This window comes from Coregonus clupeaformis, chromosome 26, assembly GCF_020615455.1.
Source record: "Coregonus clupeaformis isolate EN_2021a chromosome 26, ASM2061545v1, whole genome shotgun sequence".
In the NCBI taxonomy this organism is placed as follows: domain Eukaryota; kingdom Metazoa; phylum Chordata; class Actinopteri; order Salmoniformes; family Salmonidae; genus Coregonus; species Coregonus clupeaformis.
In genome coordinates, this window is record NC_059217.1 from 6646102 (window position 1) to 6664311 (window position 18210).

An 18210-nucleotide genomic window follows, 5' to 3' on the forward strand; every position below is an offset into this window, starting at 1 on the left:
TCAGTAAATCTGTCTCTGCAAGTTATCTTGTCCCCTGTTCTGTTTACCTGGCTATGCAAATGAGATGACATCATCAGTCTAGGTAGGTGAGACTGAAAACAGCCATAATTGACACAGTTGCTTTTAACTCTACTTTCAAAGGTTGTCACGAGGCAAAGTTTTTTTTTTACATGCACCTTAATCTTTAATAACAGATAAACTATTTTAAAATTATACACCATTTTTATAGGTTTTTACTGGTCGCACCATATGACATTTAAAATGATCCCTTGTCATGACCGATGATAGAGATGCTAAATTTGTGAGCATTTGTGGCAGATTTCATTAACTTTCTGCTGAATTGGAGGGTCCACTTCAAAGTATGCTTTGATGTCATATCATGACCCTTTGAGAAAAAAAACTATTAATGTAGTCAATGTTGCATTTTAATGTTGGTCGTGACATATGATATTAGTGTTTTTCAAATACATTTCTTATTTGCTAGGTACATATTTAGACAATATTTCATAATAAAGTGATAATGCCCGAGAAGCTGGTGTTTGGAGGATATATTGGCACGGTTCGAGGGCATTATCACTTTTATACAACAGGTTACCAACATATTCAAATAATGATTATTGTTATTGTTTTTCGTTCTTTTTTATTTTTTTTGTCATATATATATATATATATATATATATATATATATTTTTTTTACCCCTTTTTCTCCCCAATTTCGTGGTATCCAATTGGTAGTTACAGTATTGTCCCATCGCTGCAACTCCCGTACGGACTCCGGAGAGGCGAAGGTCGAGAGCCGTGCGTCCTCCGAAACACAACCCAAACGAGCCGCACTGCTTCTTGACACAATGCCCGCTTAACCCGGAAGCCAACTGCACCAATGTGTCGGAGGAAACACCGTACACCTGGCGACCGTGTCAGCGTGCACTGGGCCCGGCCCGCCACAGGAGTCGCTAGTGCGTGATGGGACAAGAACATCCCTGCCGGCCAAACCCTCCCCTAATCTGGATGACGCTGGGCCAATTGTGCGCCGCCCCATGGGTCTCCCGGTCGCGGCCGGCTGCGATAGAGCCTGGACTCAAAACAGGATCTCTAGTGGCACAGCTAGCACTGCGATGCAGTGCCTTAGACCACTGCGCCACTCGGGAGGCCTCTAAAAACGTCATTTTGATGAATTTATTCATACTATTTCATCCTTCCACAAGATATAGTCCCGACACAAATCTAGGGTTGCTACCCAAGCCGGCTGGTCGTTCGTTCTATGGGTTCGGTTGCTAGAGACGCGACCCAGTCGTTCGTTCTAAATGTTCCATTGCCATACTGGCTGGCAACGTTCTTAACCCTTGCCTGCTAGCTAGCCAACTACGGCTAACTTAGTCACGTCAAAAAGTGCAGCCAGAATAACAGCAAAGTAGCTGCATTTGCATTTGTTTAAGCTGTTTTCTTGTGACATTTATTTGGATACATCCATAACAATTAGTTAATGAGGCTCGATTTCGCCTGGCAGACCCACCCCCGTTGAATAATATCATCACATACCCTTGTAAATGTGTGCCAAAGTTAAATATTTCAATTTTTGTTATGAATTACACCAATTCACAACACTTTTGTTGTTTAAATTCAACCTCTGACAGTTACACCATATGGCATTTTCACCCTTTGAAATGCCAAAACTGTAAAAATGTATCATGCTTCATGATACAGTACATTGATGCGGTGCCAAAGGGAAGAGAACATGTAGAAATGTGATGTAAGAAGATTTTCTTGTATTTATAGTTTGTATTTACACATTTACAAGGGTATGTGATGATATTATACAACGGGGGTGGGTCTAATCCTGAATGCTGATTGGTTAAAACCGCATTCCAGCTGGTGTCTACTCTCCTCTATTTCTCTCACTCCTCTGCTACAGCTACAGTAACCTGCGCTACATGGCCACTCAGATCGCCTCAGGGATGAGGTACCTCTCCTCGCTCAACTTTGTCCACAGAGACCTGGCCACGAGGAACTGTCTGGTGGGGAAGAATTACACCATCAAGATCGCTGACTTTGGCATGAGCAGGAACCTGTACAGCAGTGACTACTACCGCATCCAGGGCCGGGCCGTGCTGCCCATACGATGGATGTCCTGGGAGAGCATACTGCTGGTGAGGAGGGAGGGAGGGAGGGAAAGTGGTGAGACGTGGGGCCCCCTTGATGGTCATACATAGAATAGATACCTCAGTTTACTTCACGGAATGAGGCCACTGGCTATCAGACCATTCACATTATTAACCTGACTACACTGCACTCCAGTTATAACAATCCCTGATAAAACATTCAATTGCTTATGTTTACTGTAATGGGCCAGTGAATGAAGGCTTTGGGTATCAGTTGAACTAGCCCATTTTTAAGCCACTAGAAATCATTTGAACTCAACTTACGTAGCCTAATGTCTGTTGTTCTGCCTCTTCACTCCCAGGGAAAGTTCACCACAGCCAGTGATGTGTGGGCATTTGGGGTGACGCTGTGGGAGACCCTGACCTTCTGTAACGAGCAGCCTTACTCCCAGCTGACTGACGAGCAGGTCATAGAGAACACTGGCGAGTTCTTCAGGGACCAGAAACGACAGGTGAGAGAAACCCACACGCACACACTCACTCTCTTTTGCTGTACATCGACCTGTGTATGTTCTACTGTATTGTACCTGATTATCTATGTGTCATAGATCTACCTTCCCCAGCCAGTGCTGTGTCCTGACTCTGTGTATAAGATCATGCTGAATTGTTGGAGGAGGAACACCAAGGAGAGACCTTCCTTCCAGGAGATCCACCGAGCGCTGCTGGAGAGCCAAGCTTAGGGCCAGTACCCCTGGGCCAGCACACACACACATACAGACAGACGGCTGGATGAAACGCATCAACAACACATTACACAGCCATCAAAAGTTCAACTCAATTCAACTAATTATGCACAGAAAAAGAAAGGCAAAAATTACGAATGGCTGTCAGATTGTCTCAGAGAAGCCAAAGTGAATTGTAGCAATGAAAGTTCGGTACTTTAAAAAAGTTATAATTTATTCGAAATTGTACTATAAATGAGTGTAAAGTTCCCACCTTGTTTAATGTAGTGTATGGTAATGTCACGTCTATGAATTAAATTGTGTTTTCTTTAAGAAGACTGCTTGAATGTAAATAAGAATGCAGTTTCATTGATGTCTTAATTTAGCGAAACGTGTTCATTTTTGAGAAATTTTGAGAATTGTTATATTTGAAAAGGTTATTCATCTGTTAGTCTGACAGTTTATTCAAAGCCAACAGGGATAATTATGTTTCCATAAAAATAATGCATTATAAGACTTGTCATAAGCATGTATGACTCATGATCCTGACTTATTATCAGCCTATTTCAATTAACATTATACCTATTGGCTTTTGATTAAAGAGTTACAAGTGATGAACAAATTCATAACATGGACAATAACCATAATTCAACCATGTCTCAACTGTACTACTCTGGCATACACTCTGCTACAGTTGCTGCCAGTGATATTTGACCAAGAGTGCTCGGAGACATCAATGTGTATGTACTTCTCAAATATTAATATTTTGTATTGATATTTATATGTATTGTTTATTTGTTCTGTTTGCTTCTTGTTTATATATTTGGGTACTGATCAGCTTTTTATTTTTGCATGGGAAAAGTTGTACATTCAATTTTGTAGTTTTGTATTTTGTTCAATGTCTTTCGAGAGTCGTTTGAGAAAATGGCAGTTAGCTTTGTGGGAGGTGGGGTGGAGGATCTGCCTTCAATAACATTACAAATGTTTGTCCTTGAGACACATAATCTATTATCATTCATATATGTGAACAAAATCACTGTCCAAATCAGATCTGAGATAAGCTGCATTAGTGCTGGTCCATGTTCTCTCCATAGTGATCAGATTATGGTGCTAATCAGGATCCAGACTGGAGGGGAGATGATGGGCCAACTGTAAGTGCAGAGGAGTCTTTGAAAAGTGAAATGTAGGAAACTATGCTTCTAGAGAGAATGTTTTTTAATGGTTAGTGTGTTTGCTACCTTTATACAACGAATGTTGTTCTAAGCTATTTTTGTGTTGTATTGAAAGTGCTAACATTGACAGTTTTTCTGAACAAGAAACCAACTGTTTATGATGTATCTCTGTTGAAAGAGAGCGAGAGCTGAACGGTTGTTAAAGGGTTTCTGAATGGAATTCAGGATGATAATCAGTCAGAAGGATTTCAGACAATGTCAACTGCACATGACAGTTGTTGTAACACAAGACATTTACAATAGTAGCTATCATGATTATGTTGTTACACCAATACCTTGAAAGTCTTTAGGTTTGAACCCTATAGCTTCTACAGTTGAAGTCGGAAGTTTACATACACTTAGGTTGGAGTCATTAAAACTATTTTTTTCAACCACTCCACAAATGTCTTGTTAACAAACTATAGTTTTGGCAAGTTGGTTAGGACATCTACTTTGTGCATGACACGTAACTTTTCCAACAATTGTTTACAGACAGATTATTTCACTTATAATTCACTGTATCACAATTCCAGTGGGTCAGAAGGTTACATACACTAAGTTGACTGTGCCTTTAAACAGCTTGGAAAATTCCAGAAAATGATGTCATGGCTTTAGAAGCTTCTGATAGGCTAATTGACATCATTTGAGTCAATTGGAGGTGGACCTGTGGATGTATTTCAAGGCCTACCTTCAAACTCAGTGCCTCTTTGCTTGACATCATGGGAAAATCAAAAGAAATCAGCCAAGACCTCAGAAAAAAAAGTCTGGTTCATCCTGGGGAGCAATTTCCAAACGCCTGAAGGTACCACGTTCATCTGTACAAACAATAGTACACAAGTATAAACACCATGGGACCCCGCAGCCATCATACTGCTCAGGAAGGAGACTCGTTCTGTGCAAATCAATCCCAGAACAACAGCAAAGGACCTTGTGATGATGCTGGAGGAAACAGGTACAAAAGTATCTATATCCACAGTAAAATGAGTCCTATATCGACATAACCTGAAAGGCCGCTCAGCAAGTAAGAAGCCACTGCTCCAAAACCGCCATAAAAAAGCCAGACTACGGTTTGCAACTGCACATGGGGACAAAGATCGTACTTTTTGGAGAAATGTCCTCTGGTCTGATTAAACAAAAATATAACTGGCCATAATGACCATCGTTATGTTTGGAGGAAAAAAGGGATCGCTTGCAAGCCGAAGAACACCATCCCAACCTTGAAGCACGGGGTGGCAGCATCATGCTGTGGGGGTGCTTTGCTGCAGGAGGGACTGGTGCACTTCACAAAATAGATGGCATCATGAGGAAGGAAAATTATGTGGATATATTGAAGCAACATCTCAAGACATCAGTCAGGAAGTTAAAGCTTGGTTGCAAATGGGTCTTCCAAATGGACAATGACCCCAAGCATACTTCCAAAGTTGTGGCAAAATGGCTTAAGGACAACAAAGTCAAGGTATTGGAGTGGCCATCACAAAGCCCTGACCTCAATCCTATAGAACATTTGTGGGCAGAACTGAAAAAGCGTGTGCGTGCAAGGAGGCCTACAAACCTGACTCAGTTACACCAGCTCTGTCAGGAGGAATGGGCCAAAATTCACCCATCTTATTGTGGGAAGCTTGTGGAAGGCTACCCGAAACATTTGACCCAAGGTAAACAATTTAAAGGCAGTGCTACCAAATACTAATTGAGTGTATGTAAACTTCTGACCTAGGTAGCTTAGTGGTTAAGAGCGTTGTGCCAGTAACCGAAAGGTCGCTGGTTCTAATCCCCGAGCCGACTAGGTGAAAAATCTGTCGATGTGTCCTTGAGCAAGGCACTTAACCCTAATTGCTCCTGTAAGTCGCTCTGGATAAGAGCGTCTGCAAAAAATGACAAAAAAATTATAATAAATAATAATTCTCTCTACTATTATTCTGACATTTCACATTCTTAAAATAAAGTGGTGATCCTAACTGACCTAAGACAGGGAATTTGTACTAGGATTAAATGTCAGGAATTGTGAAAAACTGAGCTTAAATGTATTTGGCTAAGGGGTATGTAAACTTCCGACTTAAACTGTATATGTTATTAACCTATCTCCAGTCTTCATACCCTACAGGCCTAGTTCTGACATCATACTTCCTACAATCACACACAGATTCAACTTTACTCAGAGGCCTCCTCCTTATTAGCAACCTTTGCACCTGGACCTTATTCACATAGTGGTGTCACCTGATTGCAAACCATTAGTCATAATGCGCTAGATCTAGGTTATTTTCAATTATGGGCTGAGACCCAAATCAAACTCTATTCTCCTCTGATGATCTGTGTCCTGTTTTATTTCTGTATTTAATTTTCTCATTTTGTTTTATGATTCTCTCCTGACCATGAGCTATGTGTATATTGCCCTGTGGGAAGTATATTTTGTACATATATTGTAGTCCAAAGATAAACATGCTAAATGGTCTGGCTGTCATTTTGTCCCCCGTTGGTTTGTTTCAGTAGTGATGATGAGGAATGCATTGATATTCTTCAGACCAAAAAGGGACCCGTTCACAACATCTCAGTGCTTCATCGTGTATGAATGCTTTATTATTGTATTATTACAGATATGCCAGCTATAAAGAGAATGAAGGTATACTTATGTATAGTAATGCAGTTGTTTAGAGGTTATTACTGTGTTACTGCACAAGGAAATTCAATAATGGTTTAGTTTTATTAGATCTTTGTACTCAAATGTTTCTTTTCCTAAGAAAAAACAAATATTTCAGAGAAAACATAACATTTGTCATGGTGATCATTTGTTACAGACAAAAATAAAAATGAAACCACCAAAATAATGCTTTGTCTATTGTATAGCTACATTCATAATAAAACCAATGTATGCAAGCTTACATGAATTTGTGACACAGAGACTTCCAAACAATGTTATTCTCAAATGATGTCTTGGATGTGGGTTTCTTTTACGCCTGCTACGTTGTTTTAGATCTGGGCTGACTGTGGTCTAACGCTATTGGCTGGGGCTGGGATGACATCCAATCACACCATAGAGGCGGGATTAGCAGGGGGCTCTACCTTTAGTCTATTTCGTACAGTCAGTCGTTCAGCGAATTTGTTTCTGTATTTTAACAGTTATAGATTATTATATTAATTTGAATTAGAAAAAATGACTAGCGTCTTTCCTTTATTACTGTCTGTCGCGGTTTTTGTTCAAGGAAAATCTATTGCAACTTGCTCTCTCCTTACAATAGTGGGCAGCGAGGTTACTTTAATATTAGAAACGACAGTGATGTAAAATGTATCAAGCGTTGACAGTAACCGAGGACACATGTTTTCTATGTTACTGTTGCAGTTGAAGGAAATATTCACCAATTTTGAATGTTGTATCGTTTTTGTGCACCTCTGAACGATGTTCTATCGATTCCCGGGGTCATTTCGTGTTCTCATGTTTATCTGCGCTTTTGGGGGCGCTCGAGCGGATCACTTTTGTCGAGTTGGTGACCATTGTTGTTCACCGCCTTTCAAAGTTTTATATTATGGGGATACAAATTGTCCGACTTGCTCCTATATGTCAACTGCATGAACGTAACAAAAATCATGTGATCAAAGGTCATTAAAGCTGAAATATCTTTTTGGGAGCCCTGACAAAATTCACATATAAATGGGGTTTATAGATCTGTCAATGTCGTTGAACGCAAGTCTGAGAATATCTTTTCAATGTGTGCTATTTCTAAGGTTCCCGTTTTAAAGTTTCATTTTTGCGTATTTTAATTTCAGTTTTTTTGTATACCAGCTTCAAACAGCTGAAAATCAGTAGCACCCGGGATGCCAAGCCAGAAAAAATAGCAATATTACAACCTATGTGTTGTGATAATTGCTTGTTTGCTTTATAACATGTTAGTTCATATGCCTTGACACCGTGATATATAGGCCTAAGGCAGAGACAATTAGAAGACACAATGGCAGAATAAATTCAACCACACATTTGTTTCATTACAAAATCTGAGAGCAACATCTGACCGATGACGTCCACAAAACATATTGCATGTAACAAACATTTACATGACCTTCAGCATGGTCAAGCAAGGTAATGTTTCCGACATTTTCGGACTATTATTGATTTTACAACTATTGATTTAGAAGCACAAAGAAAACAGGAGCTGCCTCCACTATTCCAGCATCATTTCAACTTCAACATTTCAACATCATCAAATCACCTATGCTTAGTCTAATACAGTGACAACTAAAAGATACCAAAAACGATTTAGTCCAATCAATGAAAGCTAAATATGATGTAGCTGTCCATGGTACTGATTTATGTGTGTGTGTGTGTGTGTGTGGTGTGTGTGCGTGCATGCATGCAAGTAGACAAAACATGTTGACTAACCCTACTTGTAGAGAAACGCCAATGCCCTCTTCTTCCATGTCGCCTAAACAGTCTATGACTCTGTACAGTACACACTTTTAGTTTTTGTTGTCCTAGGCTACCTGGCTAAAATGCTTGCTCGCTAGCCTAACTCATGGCCAACGATGCACCAGGCCAGCTAGTTAACATTAGCATACAACATCTAGCTACATGTTGAACTTCCATCCTCTGGGGCCAGGGGCACAATGTATGAATTTATGGTTGGTTCAGAATCGCCGTTATAATCATTGGCCAATACAGATAATTAAGAAAAACACCCAAGTCCAAATCCCTATCTCCATCCATGGCTAATTTAGGAAAGGGCCGATTTTAGCTAGCTAGCTAGCCACCGGAGGACAGTGACACAACAAGATGCAACAATTCCATTTTTTTTCTGTCTATGATGTTTGGCTTCTGATGTGATGTGATTGGTCTGAATCCAAATCCAAACTAGCGTCCCTTGACACTTTTTTTTGGCATGCTAGGACCATTCACAGCTGAGCTCACTCAGTTTAGCCCAACGCTGATTGGCAATTACTTTATTTTTTTTAAATAGCAAGGGAGGCCAAATGCTCACTGTCTTCCCTTGCATTCAATGCTACGGCGGCAACAATGTCATACTCTTTTTGATCAGACAGCATTAGATAGATACGCTACACATACTAAGACAGAGGGCCGCTGTTTCGTTCACATGGATGCTTTCTCCAGTGAGATACATTCAGTCTCTTGTGAATTGAAGGACATTTATGAAACAGAGAGATAAAATATACATTGTTTAGTATGTTGTTGTTTTTTGTGTGTGTTTTTTTTGGTTAATTTTGGGGGGAAGCCTGGCTTCCCTTGGCATCCATGAATAGATGCCACTGCTGAAAATGCTATATTTTTGGTTATGGAAAAGTTATTTCACAGCGGTTTAGATGGTACATTGATTCTCTACAGTATACTTGCTTGTTTTGTCACATAAACTGAAATTAGGCTAACTACAGTGCATTCGGAAAGTATTCAGGCACATTGTGTCACGGATACGGCCGAGGCTGCCCCTCCTCCTCGTTCGGGCAGGCTTCGGCGGTCGTCGTCACCGGAGTACTAGCTGCCACCGATCGATGTTTCTGTGTCTCACTAGTTCTGTCTGTATTGTTCACACCTGTTACTCATTAGGCTTATTAGTTTCCCTATATTACCTCTGTTTTCCCTCTTGAGTGTGTGCGTGATTGTTCTTTGTTTTGTCGTCTGTTGAGCTGTTGTTTTTGCTCTTCCCTGCGTGGAGGGTTTGCTGTGTTTACTTGGAGTCAAGTAAAGCCATTTATTCTCAGTTCTGTGTCCTGCGCCTGATTCCGTTTCCCCACTGCACCCAGACGCTGACAGAATCACGCACACACTCAGGAGGGAAAACAGAGGTAATATAGGGGGAGGGGGGGGGTCTCGACCCGAAACCTGCCCCTTCGCCTGCCCTGCCGGAAGCTGGGTCGGCGGTTTGTGGGGCCCTTTAAAGTCCTGAGGAGGTTGAACGAGGTTTGTTATAGGTTACAGCTCCCCCCTGATTACCGTATTAATCCCTCGTTCCATGTGTCTCTCCTCAGGCCAGTGGTAGCTGGTCCGCTCCAGGAGGCCGAGGTGCGGGTGGTTCCTCCACCCCCATTGGACATTGAGGGGGCACCGGCGTACTCGGTCCGTTCCATCATGGATTCGAGGCGTCGGGTTGGAGGCCTGCAGTATCTCATGGAGTGGCAGGGCTACGGCCCGGAGGAACGGAGCTGGGTTCCCAGGAGGGACATCCTCGATCCCTCCTTGTTAAGGGAGTTCCATCGTCGTTATCCGACTCGCCCTGCTCTGCGTCCTCCTGGCCGTCCCCGAGGCCGGTGTCGACGCACGGCTGGAGCCGCGCGTCGGGGGGGGGGGTACTGTCACGGATACGGCCGAGGCTGCCCCTCCTCCTCGTTCGGGCAGGCTTCGGCGGTCGTCGTCACCGGAGTACTAGCTGCCACCGATCGATGTTTCTGTGTCTCACTAGTTCTGTCTGTATTGTTCACACCTGTTACTTATTAGGCTTATTAGTTTCCCTATATTACCTCTGTTTTCCCTCCTGAGTGTGTGCGTGATTGTTCTTTGTTTCGTCGTCTGTTGAGCTGTTGTATTTGCTCTTCCCTGCGTGGAGGGTTTGCTGTGTTTACTTGGAGTCAAATAAAGCCATTTATTCTCAGTTCTGTGTCCTGCGCCTGATTCCGTTTCCCCACTGCACCCAGACGCTGACACATTGACTTTTTCCACATTTTGTTACGTTACAGCCTTATCTCTCATCAATCTACACACAATACCTCATAATGATGAAGCGAAAACAGTTTTTTATAAAATTTTGCAAATTTATAAAATAATTCAAACAGAAATACCTTATTTACATGAGAATTCAGACCCTTTGCTATGAGACTTGAAATTGAGCTCAGGTGCATCCTGTTTCCATTAATCATCCTTGAGATTTGATTGGCGTCCACCTCTGGTAAATTCAATTGATTGAACTTGATTTGGAAAGGCACACAGCTGTCCACAGTTGACAGTAAATGTCAGAGCAAAGACCAAGCCATGAGGTCGAAGGAATTGTCCATAGAGCTAGGATTGTGTCGAGGCACAGATCTGGGGAAGGGTACCAAAAAATGTCTGCAGCATTGAAGGTCCTCATGAACACAGTGGCCTCCATCATTCTTAAATGGAAGAAGTTTGGAACCACCAAGACTCTTCCTAGAGCTGGCCACCTGGCCAAACTAAGCAATCGGTGGAGAAGGGCCTTGGTCAGAGAGGTGACCAAGAAACTGATGGTCACTCTGACCGAGCTCTAGAGTTCCTCTGTGAATATGGGAGAACCTTCCAGAAGGACAACCATCTCTGCAGCACTCCACCAATCAGGCCTTTATGGTAGACTGGTCAGACGGAAGCCACTCCTCAGTAAAAGGCACATAACAGCCCGCTTGGAGTTTGCCAAAATGCACCTAAAGGACTCAGACCATGAGAAACAAGATTCTCTGGTCTGATGAAACCAAGATTGAACTATTTAGCCTGAATGCCAAGCGTCACGTCTGGAGGAAACCTGGCACCATCCCTATGGTGAAGCATGATGGAGGCAGCATTATGCTGTGGGGATGTTTTTCAGCGGCAGGGACTGGGAGACTAGTCAGGATCGAGGGAAGGATGAACGGAGCAAAGTACAGAGAGATCCTTGATGAAAACCTGCTCCAGAGCGCACAGGACCTCAGACTGGGGCGAAGGTTCACCTTCCAACAGGACAACAACCCTAAGCACACAGCCAAGACAACGCAGGAGTGGCTTCGGTAATAAGGCTGTAACATAACAAAATGTGGAAAAAGTCAAGGGGTCTGAATACTTTCCGAATGCACTGTATTCGAATTTTAGCAACCAGGAAATGGCAGAGCAATTTCTGCATAGTGCATCTTTAAGTTTTGACTGCAAGTTTCTGCAGTTGCTCTTCACCAACTTCATCCTGCAGTCGTCGCCTACATTGAGGGAGGCTTTGTTGTGAACCACTTAGGGTGTGTTTGACCCACGCGAATGTGACCAAAGATGTGACTGAAACAGGAACCAACTTTGTAAACCCACTGGCCACAGACGTCAATTCAATGTCTATTCCACGTTGGTTCAACCCCGTAATATAATTTAAATGACGTGGAAACAACGTTGATTCAAGCAGTGTGTGCCCAGTGGGTACAGTGGATATGTATAAATGAATGTGATATTTGAGGCGCTCTCTCTCATCAGTTCATTGTGCAGTGTACACACATATATTTCCAGTTTCTGAGTCTGTGATATGGGGGTTGGAGATATGTTTATTTTGACATTATAAAGAACTACTTTTATAAACAATGGCAACACTGCCATGTTGCACTGAGCCTTGCTGTTGGAAAAACCCCTCAGTATCCGACCTTCGGCTGTCGCAGATGCACCTCTCCCGACTTCACTCCTCAACTTTCGTCTACAGTCAATTGCTTTCGCCTTACCACTCAAACGAGCCCACTGCTGTTGAAGTAGGCAGAAATACAGCTAGTATGACATTACCAGTTTTGCATCATATGTTGCGTTTTGAAAGTTCAATATCTTGATAACATGATTGCTGACATGCAAAACATTTTGGGACTGTATCCACAGTGGACTAATGAAACAAATACCAAAATATAGTTTTTGAATGGATTATTCCTTTAAACCTATATCAATCAACATTGTAGAATCTTGTAAAAATGTCATGAATTTAATTACATTTTCCAATGGTTTTGATTGGTTATCCTTTGTTCCCTGCAGTGGTATAGGCCTGGCACTGTGTGAGCGTCTTCTCTCTGAGGATGGCAGTATCCAGCTATGTCTGGCCTGTAGGAACCTGCGTCGGGCCCAGGCCGCCCGCTCCGCCCTGTTGACCTCTCACCCCGGTGCCCAGGTGGCCCTGCTACAGCTGGACACCAGTAGCATCTCCTCGGTCCTCACCGCCGCCCACGACGTCAAACTGAGGTAGGTAGGTATGACGGTAATCTCAGCACCCAGAACCAAATCAGCTACTCAGCTGTCACGGCCCATGGGATTAGTATGACGAAGGTGGTTCTGTGAACTATTACTGCAGTACCACAAAGGGACGAGTGGTTCTGTTGTAGTGGAGGCGGTTCACGTGATGAGTAAGACTTGTGACCTGTAGACTTGCGTTTGTTACCTGAGCTAATTCCTAGTCTTTAGCTCAGTGGGCTAACAAAGTATTGTGGCGTGTATGTGTGTCTCCCAGGTATAACCAGTTGGACTACCTCTACCTGAATGCTGGCATCATGCCCAACCCACAGCTGGATGTCAAGGCCTTCTGTAAGGGACTATTCTCCAGGTACAGCTCCACAAAGTTTTGTCAGAACTAAGACCCAGCTATGGTCGAAACGTCTTGTCTGAGTTCTTTTGGGAGCATACTGTAGGCCTCTACTAGTGTGTATATGTATTTTGTGTTTTCACTATTGTTTGCTCAAATCCACCACCTGGGGAACGTTTCTTTCTGGTGGGTCTATACTACATCAAATCAAATCAAATGTTCAAAATCAACATTTATTTGTCACATGTGCCGAATACAACACCTTACAGTGAAATGCTTACTTACAAGCCCTTAACCAACAATGCAGTTTTAAGAAAGAATACCCTAAAAAAAAACAGCAGCAGTAAAATAACAATAGCGAGGCTATATACAGGGGGTACCGGCACAATTGTGGTTACGTTGAGGTTGTGATGTGTTTGTTGTAGCAAAGTCATCAGCATGTTTGCCACGGGGGCAGGTATTCTGACCCAGAAGGATAACGTCACCACAGACGGACTACAGGAAGTGTTTGCCACCAACCTCTTTGGTCACTTCCTACTGGTGAGCGAAGTGCAGTTTATTAATGGTGATGAAATGTAACTTCCTTATGTTATAAAATACATTTTACCAAGACTAATATGATTATTCATGTTCTGAATCATTCAGTAGGGTCTTTCTCTAACATATCATTAACATTATATCCAAAAAGTCAGATTTTGTAACCTAATACTTCTGATAATAAGCGCCGAGCTCTGTTGACATAGCGGTGCAGGTTTCTCATAACAACTTTTGAGGATTTTACATTTTGCGGTCGTCATCTTCAAAGTTGTTTCCGCGGGTGGCAAAAAGCAAAATTAGCATGACACGAGCTGAATTAAATGTAAAAGTCAATTTTACCCATTGGTCAAAATATGCGTTTTTGATTGGACATCCTAATTAATATAACATTCATATATATAGTATATACACGTATATATCATAAAGAGATCTGTTCAGACCATGTTATCTTATAAGCTTTTTATCCATCTCCTGAGATCATTACTTTGTAGACATTGAGGACCACCTACTTATTAAGTTAGCTTTCCCTCTACAGCAGAGGACCCTGGATCCATCTCCCCTTCACCAGCTGCCCGTCACATAGCAACGCTCTTCATAAAAAATTAACACCACAGTTTCTAAGACAATAAGTTCTGTCCTCTCCTTCCCTAGAGAGAGTTTTTGCTGACTGCTAATTCCAGGGTCACCTCTACTATTCTGCTTACCTCAGGGCTTTGTACACTCATGTTTATTGGAGAGGCCAGTTGACTGTGGTGATGTCTCTTATCACTGGTACCGCTAGCCTGTGTACCTGACTGCTTCTGGCCTTGTTTGGCAAGGCAATGACGAGTTAGCTAAGGTAGGGAAGGGAAAGGGGATACCTAGTCAGTTGCACAACTGAATGCATTCAACCGAAATGTGTCTTCCGCATTTAATCCAACCCCTCTGAATCAGAGAGGTGTGTGGGGCTGCCTTAATCAACGTCATCGGCGCCCAGGGAGCAGTTGTTGTTCGGGGTTAATTTCTCCACCTTGCCGGCTCAGGGGATTCAAACCAGCAAACTTTAGGTTACTGGCCCAACGCTCTTAACCGCTAGGCTACCTGCTGCCCTGAATGGCACAGTTGACAGTTGGCACCTGTCACGTCTACTCCCGCTCCGGCGCGCGACGTCTCTGGTTTACTACCACCGGTCCTGGCAACTCATCATTATGCACACCTGCACCATTAGGCACACCTGGACTTCATCACTACCCTGATTACTTCCCCTTTATCTAGCACTCTGTAGCATTACTCATCAGGCAGTATTGGTTCTGTTATCATGTCCAGACGCTTCTCTTGTTTTGTATTCTCTACATATTCGTTACTAGTAAACTCACCAACTGCACCTGCTTCCTGACTCCTTGCGTCTTCGTTACAGCACCAAACATTTCCTTAACCCCATTAGGTCCCTTACCCTGTGTTGTCACCTGTGTCATCTGACCCTGTGTTGTCCCCTGCATGGCCAGGTGAGGGAGCTGCTACCGGTGCTGTGCCAGGCCAACCACACCTCCCACGTGATCTGGACTAGCTCCAGTAACGCCCGGCGCTCAGCCTTCAGCCTGAAGGACCTTCAGCACCAGACAGGCACTGAGCCCTACAGCTCCTCCAAATACACCTCAGACCTCCTCAGTCTGGCTCTCAACACACACCTCAACACACAGGTCAGCCACAACACACACCTCAACATAAAGGTCAGCTACAACACACACACCTCAACATACAGGTCAGCCACAACACACACCTCAACATACAGGTCAGCTACAACACACACACCTCAACATACAGGTCAGCCACAACACACACCTCAACATAAAGGTCAGCTACAACACACACACCTCAACATACAGGTCAGCCACGGCACAAAGATGTGTAGAAGGGGTCAGCCATATTTTAGTAAGCACTGAGTGGGCCATACTTTATTCATTTGTGTTTCCTCCAGGGCCTGTATTCGACAGTGATCTGTCCAGGCTTTGCGATGACCAACCTGACCTACGGTATCCTGCCTTCCTCCCCCCCCTCCTCTGGAACCTGCTCATGCCCATCCTCTGGCTGGTGTGTGTTGTGTGTGTATGTGTTGTGTGTGTGTGTCTGTGTGAGCGATAATAGTATTTGTTAAAGGAACATTTTATCATTAGTCCCACAAAATTGTGCATGTCAACATTCAATATTTTAAGATATATTGCTTTCAGTCTCCTGATTCCCAAAATCAAGCAATATCAAATTTTCATGATGATGCGTCTTATCCATCTTTCTCATTTTAACAGATCAGAATCTTTACAAACACATTCACCCTGACCCCCTACAATGGAGCAGAGGCTCTGGTATGTACACACAGACACACACACACACACAAGCGGAGGCTCTGGAATTTTCCACAGATAACATGACATCACTGGTATGTACAAGTACCAACAAATATTTTTACCTCTCGCAGTGAACCATGGAAACATATTACCTTTCTGTATTGATAGTTCTTGGTTGTTACATGCTCTGCATTTGTTGTGACTTAATCAAATCTATTTTTAAGAGTTTGATTAATCTATACCTCTTTTCATTGTGCAGTTCTGGCTGTTTATGCAAAAACCTGAGTCGCTAGATCCTTGGGCTAAATACCACAGTCTAACCTCAGGTCTGGGAAACAACTACACACAACCTCGCAAGGTATACAAACCACAGATCCAGGAAATCCAGACTAACTCTAAAACAGTAGTGATACTGTACACTTAAAACATTGGAAGTCATCTCCACAGTTATTTGAATCTGCGACATCACATGTACATCACATATTTGTATTGTTCCGTTTTTGAACATATTACCAGCCTGTATATTTTTTTACCAATCTACCAACCAAGCAAGATATCAATTTCAATCATATCAGCATGGTTAAGTTATTTGGCTGATTATATTTAAGCGATAAGGCCCGAGGGAGTATGGTATATGGCCAATATATGCCGGCTAAGGGCTGTTCTTATGTACGACTGTCACACCCTGGCTCTGGGGACTCTATATGTTGAGCCAGGGTGTGTAGATTCTATGTGTTCTTGTTCTGTGTTGTATATTCTATGTGTTCTATTTCTATGTTGGCCAGTGTGGTTCTCAATCAGAGGCAACGAGTGTCAGCTGTGGCTGGTTGTCTCTGATTGGGAACCACATTTAAACAGGCTGTTTTCCCACATAGTTGTGGGATCTTGTTCCTTTTGGTTTGTTCCGTGTTGGTTGTTTAACCTAGGACGTGACGTTGTTCGTTTATTGTTTTGTTCGTATTATCACTAAAGATAATAAAGTATGTTCGTTCATCACACTGCGCCTTGGTCTACTCCGTTCAACGATCGTGACAACGACCCAACGCGGAGTGCCTGGATACAGCCCTTACCCGTGGTATATTGGCCATATACCACAAACCCCTGAGTCGCCTTTTTGCTATTATAAACTGGTTACCAATGTAATTAGAGCAGTAAAAATATATGTTTTGTCATACCCTTGGTATGTGGTCTGATAAACCATGGCTGTCAGCCAATCATATTTATGATACTCTAGATCATTTTGAAGAGGTGGAATGTAACTATAGATTAATATTGGATCCGTCCAAATTATGAAATATTAAGTAATTATTCTATCTGACACGTGTCATGACTTCTGTTTCTATTCTTGTCAAATCCACTCCAGAAAGCAATTTGCCAGACAATACTATTAGTCAGCGGCTGGTGTAGCTGACATGCCATCAGTCCCCTGCTGTGTTTGATCGCCTCTCTGTTCCCTTCTCAGATGGATATTGACGGGGACATGTCCGAGGCCCTGTTTAATAAACTACTGGAACTGGCAAAGTACGCAGGAAACTGAAGGAGGAAAAGAAGGGTATTAGAGTAACACCACAGTAGCCTGATTGAAGGAACACTGGATGGGAGATAACTCCCATCTAATGGACTGAGACTCCTGTCCTGCAAACTACTGAGAAAGAATCTCATCTGATTGTCACTATGTCATTGATAGAAGTGATGAATTCTGTTTGCCTTATTTGCCTACATTGGGAGGCCTCACAGACAATGAGTGCTGCTGGTATTAGGTTCTGATTTGATTGCCACCATGTCACTCATTGATGCTGCTACTAATGTATTGTGTTTGTATTGCATGTGTTGTCAGACCTCATAAGGAATTCCACAAAAACATTTGAAAGTATGTGTATTATTTTATGTATCAAATAATGTAATAACATTCCAATAAACCATATGGCTTTAATTAACAACGTCTGCACCACTGATAGCCCTGAATGACTTTGTGGATTTAAAGTGGTAGACCTACACTGTAATGTTGTCAAGTAAGTGTAATGATTTTGTTAATTTTAACCAGCATATACAGTGCCTTGCAAAAGTATTCATCCCCCTTGGCGTTTTTC

The 18210-nt window shown here is 42.6% G+C and overlaps 1 protein-coding gene and 1 pseudogene across 3 annotated transcripts in view; both read left to right on the forward strand.

Moving 5' to 3' along the window:
- LOC121540135 (discoidin domain-containing receptor 2-like) overlaps window positions 1-4428 on the forward strand; it is a 55817-nt gene extending 51389 nt beyond the window's left edge. For all 3 annotated transcript variants that reach the window (XM_041848753.2, XM_045207705.1, XM_045207704.1), the window contains exons 15-17: window positions 1913-2147; window positions 2462-2611; window positions 2708-4428. In XM_041848753.2, coding sequence (XP_041704687.2) covers window positions 1913-2147; window positions 2462-2611; window positions 2708-2839 — 517 coding nt within the window. In that variant the 3' untranslated portion in view covers window positions 2840-4428. The remainder of the gene's footprint in view (window positions 1-1912; window positions 2148-2461; window positions 2612-2707) is intronic.
- Window positions 3926-17718, forward strand: LOC121539804 (annotated as a pseudogene).
- Window positions 17719-18210: the final 492 nt, after the last annotated feature.